At 41.5% G+C, this 11,197-nt stretch overlaps 1 protein-coding gene across 3 annotated transcripts in view; it reads left to right on the top strand.

Annotated features, from left to right (window-relative positions):
- Positions 1-7,739, top strand: part of smpd2a (sphingomyelin phosphodiesterase 2a) — an 11,168-nt gene extending 3,429 nt beyond the window's left edge. For all 3 annotated transcript variants that reach the window (XM_079588439.1, XM_079588437.1, XM_079588438.1), the window contains 7 exons: positions 1,059-1,152; positions 1,680-1,769; positions 1,873-1,955; positions 2,030-2,162; positions 2,250-2,354; positions 4,241-4,379; positions 7,165-7,739. In XM_079588439.1, coding sequence (XP_079444565.1) covers positions 1,059-1,152; positions 1,680-1,769; positions 1,873-1,955; positions 2,030-2,162; positions 2,250-2,354; positions 4,241-4,379; positions 7,165-7,562 — 1,042 coding nt within the window. In that variant the 3' untranslated portion in view covers positions 7,563-7,739. The remainder of the gene's footprint in view (positions 1-1,058; positions 1,153-1,679; positions 1,770-1,872; positions 1,956-2,029; positions 2,163-2,249; positions 2,355-4,240; positions 4,380-7,164) is intronic.
- Positions 7,740-11,197: the final 3,458 nt, after the last annotated feature.

Raw genomic sequence — 11,197 nt, 5'->3', positions numbered from 1 at the left:
GGGGGTGTGTCCACTCATGATGGGGGAAAGGGAGTGAGCCAATCAGCAATAGGGGGCGTGTCCACTCATGATGGGGGAGAGGGAGTGAGCCAATCAGCAGTAGGGGGTGTGTCCACTCATGATGGGGGAAAGGGAGTGAGCCAATCAGCAGTAGGGGGTGTGTCCACTCATGATGGGGGAGAGGGAGTAAGCCAATCAGCAGTAGGGGGCGTGTCCACTCATGGCGGGGGAGGAGAGAGAGTGAGCCAATCAGCAGTAGGGGGCATGTCCATTCATGATGGGGGAGAGGGAGAGAATCAATCAGCAGTAGGGGGCGTGTCCACTTATGGCGGGGGAGGAGAGAAAGTGAGCCAACCAACAGTAGGGAAACTCTTCAAAAAGAGGAATATCACTGGTTATGATTAGACAAGAGCTTTATGACTTTATGGCTTTATGAACTTTATTGTTTGTTTAGAGCTGGTGTTCTGCTGGCGACTTACAATGAATCCTTTCTTGTATATATTCTTGTGTGCTGTATGTAATTTTTTCTTCCTTGTCGTTTGTTCGCCAACCTCGCTTTATTGTGCTTCACTTCAGCTGTGATAAAGAGACATCACTCTTGCATTGCATGATTCTGCATTTTGTGGGCAGAGCAATGAAGGGAGGGCTGTGTTTGTTTGAGTTCATCTCAAATATCAACAGTGTTTCTCAGAAATCTCTTACTGCACCTTTAAGAAGTTTAAAGTCTTATTTTGAAATATCTGATAGAATATTCCACCATGAACTGAGTATCTTCAGTCGACCTTTATGTCTTAGTTATCCTTATCATTATGAGACAAGAAAAAAGCATTGATCTTATGGCATGCAATCAATAAAGCTGAATTGGCATAATTTGTAATCATTTAACTTATCGAGGAAGCAGTGCTACTGCTGTTCCTACTAATACTAAAAAAAAATGAGTGCCGCTGCCTGCTTGCAGCTTGCTGGTATATATACAGCTGAATGTGTGTATTCTTAGACGAGAGATACCTAAAGGAAACTGTTATTTTGTATCTGATACGCTGTGTTGTGTTTTCCAGTGGAGTCATTGGCAGTGGTCTTGCTGTCTTCTCCAAACACAGAATCCAGGACGCTCTGCTCTACCAGTACTCTCTCAATGGCTACCCATATATGGTAAGTTATTTCAGGATACCACTGTAGCTATATATACTGCCATCAGACATTTTTGCATAATGATGCTAAACTATGATTTACTTTTTGTCCTATAGGTACTGAATTCTAAAACACTGTAGCTGTGCTAGTTTCAAATCATTTTTTGATCAAGGTTTAGGATTTTGAGCATTTTTAGGTTTTTCTATGTGTACTGAAGAATTGCATTCATTCCTAAGGGGGTCAAATTGACCCGCGAGGGAAGGATGTGTTACTTTTGTAAATTTCAACCACAAAACTCCTCAAATCCATAATATTTTTTTGAGTGTTTTCGTGGTTCAACACGGATTCATCCGCGCTGTGCTGTGCCGAGGCACAACCCGCGTAAAGTTGATAATTCTGCTAATAACTGCAATTGCAGATTTTGAACAGAGATGGCGACAAAGAGGAAAAACTACGGACTGCAGCTTTAATACTGATGGTGCAATGATTCATTGAATGAAAAATGATGTGATATTTTGTGTGTGTGTGTGTGTGTGTGTTCATCTCAGCTGCGCCATGGCGACTGGTTTGGAGGCAAAGCAGTTGGACTGGTCATTGTTGACGTTTTTGGGTTAAAGGCGCACGTCTATGTTACTCACGTAAGTCGCAGTCTCTAAAGTCTGATCTGGCTCCGTGTTGTTCATGCTCAGTCGAGTAACCGGAGACGATGCACCTTTAGTAATGATACTGCTTTGCTCTCAGTTGCATGCTGAGTACTCCAGGGCTCAAGATGAATACCTGCCCCACAGAATAGTGCAGTCTTGGGAACTACTGCAGTTTGTGCGGTAAGAGAGAGTGCGTTTTCTAGAGAATAGAGGTCACATTCCTTCAGGAAACTCATATCGTATGGCTTCTTTAGCCACACGTCCTGCGGAGCAGACCTGGTGATCCTGGGAGGGGATCTGAACATGCACCCGCAGGACCTTGGGAACCGTCTCCTTAGATCCCACACTGGCCTCAGAGACTGCTATACTGAGACTGACATGTTTGATGTGAGCGCACTTCCTTTCACATGCGTATTCAGTTCGTTTGTGTGTCCTGTTTCTCTCCGAAGCATCACTTTCTGTTGCTCTCGGCAGGGCTGTGACGATGGACACACGCTGATAGCAGACAATCACTTCACAAAGAAGCAGGATCTTATTCCTTTCGAGAAGGGCATCAGGATCGACTACATTCTCATCAAGGTACATTCATCTCGAACAATAATCTTATATATTAGAAATGAACTTCCCCACCAGCTTTTTTTTTTAAAGGTACCAGCCACCACCAGAAATTTTTATAATTTTCATAAAAATTATATATATATCAAAAGACAGAACAGATCATCTGCTTTTGGGGTAAAAAAAATATTATAGCTTAATGCATTTTTTTTTTTTTATCAGCACTTGAATATATATAAATGATATATTTTTTTTAAGAAATTAATGAGATTCAGCAAGGACGCATTAAATTGACCAAAAGTGACAGTAAAGGCGTTTATAATGTTGCAAAAGATTTCTATTTCAAATAAATACTGTTCTTTTAAACTTTTTATTCATGAAAGAATCCTGAAATAAAATGCAACATGGTTTCCACAAAAATATTAAGCAGCACGACTGTTTTAAACATTAATAATAATAATGATAAATGTGTCTTTAGCATCAAATCTGCGTATCAGAATGATTTCTGAAGGATCATGTGACACTGAAGACTGGAGTAATGATGCTGAAAATTCAGCTTTGATCACAGGAATAAATTACATCTTAAAATATATTTCAATTCAATTCACATTTATTTGTATAGCGCTTTTCACAATAAACATCGTTTCAAAGCAGCTTTACAGAAAATGCATGAGTCCACATTACAATTTAGAGTGATCTGCTATCAGGTAACTGTCTTAGTTATGTGTTTCAGAAATGTATATACAAATCACATTTAGCTAAAAATGTATTAATTTAAACAATGTAATAATTTAAGACAGAAACAATGAGCTCATTGAAGTAATGAATACTTGTTTGCTAACAAATGATTATGACAGAATATTGTAGCATATGTGCATGTTGATTCAGAGTTTGTGATAGATTCAATAGTAAACAGTTATTGTAATGTGTATTACTGTTTTTACTGTATTTTTAAATTTTTGCCCGGCGCCCGGGCACGGTTCGGAGCACTCACACTAGTCAAACGAACCGCGCTTTGGTGGTCAAACGCACTAGTGCACGGTTCAAACTGGCTAGTGTGACTGAGTACACCCTATGTCTCAACCAACTGACAGACAGAACTCCACCGCGCTCGCGCCCGCGCCACATGCATATCGCGCAGTGTGAACGCATTCATGTGATTGGCTTATGAGTAAACAATCCCCCACGCGGGGTGCGTTCTTGTGATTGGCTAAACCAAGGGAGATATCTGATTGGTTGCTGATCATTCCCTGTTTAAAAAAAGGCATTTGTGTGTCGAGCCAAGTCAAGGGAGTCTCAAAATTCACACACAAATGCAGTAAAGTTCACAGACCGCAAGCAGTTTGTAAATCAATATATATTTGTGTGTGCATCAGAAATACACGTCTGAATCTTGCCCTGTGCATTTCTGAATCTTGAGTGCATTTGTAAATTTTGTTTGCATTTGTGAATTGTGTGTGTATTTATGAATTTTGTGTGAATTTGTGAATTTTGTATGCATTTGTGAATCTTCTGTGCTTTTAAAATTTTGTGTGTGCATTTGTGAATTTTGTGCGCATTTGTGTATCCTGTGTGTGTATTTATGAATCATGTGTGTGCATATGTGAATGTAGTGTGTGCATTTATCTTTATTGAGACTCTTTTAGCTCCATAATTTTTTATCAAATAAATGCAACCTTGGTGAGACTATTTTTTTTAAAACATAATTTATTTACTAACCACAAAGTTTTGAAAGTTGAATGTATAATATATTTTATATATATCAATATGTCATTATTTACTCAAACTTTTTTTTTGCTTTACTCTGTGAAACAAAATAGGAGATGTTATATAAAGTATTCATGCTTGCTCTTCCATATAACATATTAGTGTTTGTGTTTCTTCTTCTTCTTCTTCTTCTTCTTGTGAAGGGCTCCCATAGAGTGAACATGAAATGTGAGTCCCTGTCCACTACCAAAGGTTCAGTGGCTGATAAACCCTTCCCGTACTCTGACCACGAGGCCCTGACTGCTGACCTGACCCTGCTGCGGTCAGAGGACAGCAGGAACGGTGAGTACATGCAGTAATAACAGTAATATTGTGAAATATTAGTATCATTCAAAATTACTTTTCTAGTTTAATATATTGTAAAATGTAAATTATTCCTGTGATCAAAGCTGAATTTTCAGCATCATTACTCCAGTCTTCAGTGTCACATGATCCTTCAGAAATCATTCTAATATGATGATTTGATGCTCAAGAAACTTTTATTATTATTAGTATCAATGTTGTAAACAGTCGTGCTGCTTCATGTTTTTGTGGAAACATATTTTGTGGATTCTTTGATGAATAGAAAGTTCAAAATATAAATATTTGGTAACATTATAAATGTATTTACTGTCACTTTTGATCAATTTAATGCATCATTGCCGAATAAAAGCAGTATTTAAAACAAACAAACAAACAACAACAAAAACATTTATTGTCCCCAAACTTTTGAACAGTAGTGTAGTTTTAGGTTGTACATGTTGTGTCATTTCTTATGATTTTACCATCTCACAAAGGAGTATGGCTACTTATGAGACCCGATTGACATCAACATTCATCAATGGCATTATAGTATTATTTTTACTTTATGTTTAGACGTGATGTGTTGGGGAAGTAAATATGGAAGTAGGGACAAAAGCTACATGCCAGTATATTTGTCAATACAGTAGCTACAATATGAATTTCACAACATTTGTGTGATTCGTCTGCACATCGTTCGGTCCAATACCATGTGATGAACAATTTACAATAAAATTACTTTCCTTTAATAGTTAACACTAACTTTTCTTTGTCCAATAACAAACAAGACTTCGGGGAGTCCTACAAAAAAGCTTAAAATGTTTCCAAAGCAGCATTCTGGCGGTGCACAGATACACGCTGGTGACATTTACTGGAGGAATGTGGGAAAACTGGAATACAGGACTACCTAGAATAATGGATATGTGATTGTTATGTGAGGTGTTATGGTATGTCGGTTTCACTGGTTTAAGGAGTGTTTGTGATGTATCACAGCAACCCATCTTTACAATATACATAGAAGCTGGCAGAGGTGTTAGAGTCATGCAGAAAGGAGGCAAACAGCAGACCTTCCGCTCGAGGACGACATTCCATCCAATTCGCGAGGGCTGGAGAGAGTGTCAGACCCTCCCGCCAGAGAGATATAGCAAGGCTCCTTTCACCGGGAAACCAGTGGACCATGAGGGTCGACTTGGGAAAGCAGCTCCAGTTCCCCAGGGAGATAGTGGAAACATCCCTGCGGCCAGACCTCGTCATGTGGTCAGAGGCGTGCAAGACCGTCCTCCTTGTGGAACTCACTGTACCATGGGAGGGAGGTGTGGAGGCTGCGTATGAGCGGAAGCGAGCCAAGTACTCAGATCTGGCGGCAGAGAGCAGGGAGGCGGGCTGGAAAGCCGTTATCTGCCCTGTGGAAGTGGGGTGTAGGGGCTTTGTAGGTTCCTCATCCGCTCACCTACTCCGCGACATGGGATGCACAGGAGCGAGGCATCGGAAAGCCATGAAAGAGTTGGCAGAGGAGGCAGAGAAAGGCAGCTTCTGGCTGTGGCTAAGGAGGAAGGAGAAGAGTTGGGGGGCAAACACCTAGGGCATCAGCAGGGGGTGGCAGGGAGAGATCCCTGCCATCGCTCCGCCACCACGAGGCGTACTGGGGTTAAAGGAGCGAAACGTCGATGAGTGGTGGTCCCCAGCTGATGACCCGTTCAGGCCCACGGAAGTGTTCAGTGAGGTGTCACGGCACACCAGTTCAAAAGGCACTGGAGGAGGTGCGTCAGGCAGTGATGTCCAGCAGGAAAACCATCACCTGTATTTTGATATAAGTGGAATTAGTGTGCATAATGAGGGCAGTTTAAAGGGTTAGTTCAACCAAAAATTAAAATTATCCCATAATTGACTCACCCTCAAGCCATCCAAAGTGTATATGACTTTCTTCTAACCCTAACCCAAACACAAACGGAGTTATATTAAAAAATAACCTGGCTCTTCCAAGCTTCAAAAACTCAATGTGAGTTTTTGAAGCCCAAAAAAAGTGCATCCCTCCATCATAACTCCAGTGGGTTAATAAAGGCCTTCTGAAGCGAAGCCATGCGTTTTTGTTAGAAAAATATCCATGTTTATTACTTTATAAACTATAAACAAACAAATAGCGCTGGGCAACAAACTCAAGCTCCTCCCACATTTATCTGTAAAAATTCTCGTTTTAGACTTCTAATTCGTGACCGGTGTGTTGTTTTGCTCTATCCTCTGCGCTTCCATGTTCGTCAACACGTCATGCGTCGGGTCAGAGGTCACTCTTCTGCCGGAACTAGACTCGCGTTGAAAACCCCTAAGAGACTTCTTTCAGGACCTAAACCAACCCCAAACTTTTGATCGGCAATCATGTTGAAACAAACAACACACAGTGAAGCCGTGATATTGCAATTTCACTAAAAGCGAATTCTATGTAGAATAGACCTTATTCAGAGCAGCGCCATGACAGGAATGAAAGTGAGACTGAGGGATAGACTTACTCTGTTTTAAATGGCGTCCGCTGTAAAAAGCTGTGCAAAGCTCCTTGATCACGTATAACTTTCCACAGCTCATTGTTTGGAGTTGTTTACGTCTTCTGAAATTTCTCGGAAAGATATTTGTTTTTACAGTGTTTCGTCAGCAGAACAATCCGAAAACACATTAAATAACAGTACCCACTGATGATATGTACCGTATGTCTATCTCTCTATCATTCCCGCTGAAAATCAAAGATGGCGCTGCAGGGAATAAGGTCCATTGAATGTTTTTATCGTGTATCCTCCAGCACTTCCTGCATCAGAGCGTATGGAGGTGGTCTCCGAGGCACGTGCGGTGGTGAAGGAAGGCCTGTGTCTAACAGAAGCCCTGCGGGACAAAGCCTCGCGTCTGATGTGCGCTGCTCTCCTGCTCCTGCTGCTGGTCTTCCTGCCCTGCCTGTGCCACTTCTCCTTCACCACCACGGGGTTTCTGGGAGCCGTGTGCACTGGCGCGCTCCTCTCTGGAGCTCTGCTCTACCTGCTCTTCACCACACACATCAAAGTCCTGAAAGAGACTGAAGACCAGATGCTGCTGAGCTCAAACGAGCTCCACACCAAACTCACAGGATGTAGAGTGTCTGGATCTTCATCTTCCGATGGCTCTCCGGAGCTCCAGCCGTCGGGTTCCTTTAAACGGGAGGAATGAGGTTGACCCCTAAGGCCCTGTTTACACCTGGTGTTAAGATGCGTTTTGGTGGATCAGATCACAAGTAGACGATGGAGACACATTCCCGTTTACACCTGGTGTTTTAATCCCTCTCTTTTTTCAGGGGGATCAGGGGGTGGAGATTGGTAGGTTTAGGGATCAGGGGGTGGAGATGTGTTAGGGTTAGGGGTGGGTTTAGGGATCAGGGGGTGGAGATGTGTTAGGGTTAGGGGTGGGTTTAGGGATCAGGGGGTGGAGATGTGTTAGGGTTAGGGGTGGGTTTAGGGATCAAGCAGTGGAGATGGGTAGGTTTAGGGGTGGGTTAAGGGATCAGGGGGTGTAGGGTTAGGGGTAGGTTTAGGGATCAAGGGGTGGAGATGGGTTAGGGTTAGGGTTAGGGGTGGGTTTAGGGATCAAGCGGTGGAGATGGGTAGGTTTAGGGGTGGGTTAAGGGATCAGGGGGTGTAGGGTTAGGGGTGGGTTTAGGGATCAAGCGGTGGAGATGGGTAGGTTTAGGGGTGGGTTAAGGGATCAGGGGGTGTAGGGTTAGGGGTGGGTTTAGGGATCAGGGGGTGGAGATTGGTAGGTTTAGGGGTGTGTTCTGCAGTGAGGACCATCTCAAACATACGGAGAACATCAGCTTTAGTTTCTGCTCTGAGCCTTAAGAGCAGCCGAACGCTGTGAGTGTGTGTTAGAAATCAGGAATAGTGTGTAAACGGTCTTTTGTGACCACATGAGCGTTTACACCACGAAAGCAATCCGGTCGAATGTGTTTTCAACTACCTCTGGAAGTTGTGGAAAGTGGACAAGCTCAAAACGTTTTAGACCCGTTTACTCCTGTAGTCAGCGGCGTTCACTTGTGATCCGATCGACCAAACCGCATCTTAATACCAGGTGTAAACAGGGCTTGAGTGCTGGTCCGGGATCAGGTTACTGTACCTCAGTGTTACATAATAGCTATTAGGATATAACTTGAAGATCTGACCCGAGATCAGTGCTCTGAGGCTATACCTACCTCAACTCAGTCAATGGAGGCATTAATCATTACGGAGCTGCTGCTGTTCTGCATTATGACAACTCAAAATCTGGAAGGCTTAAATGGAAAGCCCTGCTCGTTTTCACAAGGGCGAGTTATTCAGTTCTGTGCTTGTCACTGCTTGTAAAGACACTGCTGGCTGATATTTTAATGTAACTCAAATAGACGATTTTTTTTAAACGGTTTGTTGTTGAAGTATTACTAGCGCCACATTTTAGGCAATTATGGACACTGTTTGAATGTCATTTCATCATAATCATGAATAAATAAATCACTATTCTAAAGCATTTTCATATTTACTGCAGGGTGTTTTTAATAATTCTATATCTTTCCACAAGATAGTGCTCTTGCTCTCGTATGTAAGAACACAAATGGTGGTGAAAGGGCCAACTTAAGCAGACAACTTCTTCTTAACCCTACATTTCAGCATTGTTATGACATTAAATTTGGGTAGCACTTTATTTTAAAGTCCTGTTTCGCATGAACATACTATGTACTTATTCAATAACTGGTTAATAACTAGGTAATAACCCTGAACCTAACCTTAACCCATGTAGTTACATTATATTACAGTAATTTCTTAGGTAAATACACTGCAAGTGCACATACTGTAAAATGAAGTGAGACAGAAATGTGTATAATAAAGTGAATATATCTCTGGTTTGTGGAACTAAAGAGTAAACAATACCGATTAAGCTTCAAATTTTGTTTTTGTTTTTAGCTTTGTTTTGAGCATTTTTTATTTTTAGCTTTCATTTGGTTCCAGTGAAAATCTAAACTGGTTCCAGTGAAAATCTAAACTGGTTCCAGTGAAGATCCAAACAGCAGCAACAACTGCACAAATAACATAATAGGTTAAAATATTTATACAATGTTATATTCACATTATATATTTAATTATTAAATATATATATATTAAATTATCTAAGACAATATTCTGTCTCATTTAATACGAGGTCGTACATCTACATGCAAGATAATTATACGCAAACAGAATATTGATATTTGTTTAGCTCTATAGAGCTGGTAAGTCCCGCCCCCTCCGTAAAACCCCGCTGGACCTCAAAGTTGAAAAAGCGTCAATGCAAGTGAATGGGAGAAAATAATTATTTTCTGGTCCCGTTTGAATTGTGCCATGAATGTGAACATATGTTGTCTGTGAATTTTTTATATAATCTTTCATGTTACAAGTTTGACAGTATATGGTATGATTCGTCGGCTAGCAGTTGTGGAAAAGACAAACCGAGAAAGACTACATGTCGCTTATGTGACGTCACCCAATAAAGTTGAATTACCCGTGATTTTAGCCAACCTCAACGATTTTGTCCTCTCCCTGAAAGAAGGCGGTGAAGTGCACCAAAGACAGCCATGTCTAGCGGGATCCGTGAGCTAGAGCCGTGTGCTAGTGGTGTTGACGTTTCAAACGCGTCGAAAGCAGCGAAGAGTTGTAGTCCACAAAGTGCTCTCACACAAAGTCTACCCGTATCAAACTTCTACCCGCTAAATTGTAGCATTCTTCACACGAAAGATTATATAAAAAATTCACAGACAACATATGTTCACATTCATGGCACAATTCAAACGGGAGCAGAAAATAATTATTTTCTCCCATTCACTTGCATTGACGCTTTTTCAACTTTGAGGTCCAGCGGGGTTTTACGGAGGGGCTGGACTTACCAGCTCTATAGCTTATCATACTGCAGGCCACATTGATATTTTATGATACTAGCCTTATACAGACTTCAAAAGCAACTTGCTAAAGATTGTGGCTTCTAGTAGTAGGTCTTTAGCATATTTAATGAGTAGTTTGGGAAACCATCGCCATAAGTAATATTTAAAAGCACATGAACGCCTTAACCCTTTTGTTAACGGCATGAGAAAGTAGTATTTTCGGGTGTGGCTGTAAAAGAAGGGATAATTATAATATGGACTTACAACACTTTTAAAGCTTTCTTCTGTGTGAGTCATGGAAGGTGAAGCACTGAAGCGTGTGCAGGACAGTTATACCGTGTTGTTCTCCTGAGTGAATGTTTGGACTCTTATGGAATCTGTCACTTAGGTGTAAAGACAGAGATTGAGCACTGAAAGATCTCACGTCATCCACACTGGAGCACGAGAACATTGCACAATCCAATAACCGCATGTCACTTTCTAATGAACACAACAGAAGTCTTTCCATAGATAGACAAAAAAAAAACAGCTGAGTAACATTTCTGAGACTCATAGACTATCAGATATTAAGGAGGAAACTTCTAGATATTACTACTAAAACCAAGCGTGTGTAAACTTTTTGAACATGATGTTTAGTGTATGTATTTGCCCTTGAAATACAGGCATATGCCGAACTGTATGTAAATGTTATGTCAAGCTTCATTGGCACAGAACAGAACGAGGGTGTGGCGAGCAGGACGAGGTCGAGGGACGTGAGAGCGGCGCGAGACCGGTGGCGTGATTACTGATGAGCGACACCTGCGCGACGCACCGGTCTCGTATCTCTCACGTCCCTCGACCTCGTCCTGCTCGCCACAGAGGGATATGGTGATGGTAAAAAAAGATGTGAGAAATGTTTCAAATTATATAATGATTGCGCTCTCTTGCT

The sequence above is a fragment of the Phoxinus phoxinus genome, assembly GCF_949152265.1.
Source record: "Phoxinus phoxinus genome assembly, chromosome: 18".
In the NCBI taxonomy this organism is placed as follows: domain Eukaryota; kingdom Metazoa; phylum Chordata; class Actinopteri; order Cypriniformes; family Leuciscidae; genus Phoxinus; species Phoxinus phoxinus.
This window is presented reverse-complemented; position numbering and strand designations above follow the sequence as displayed.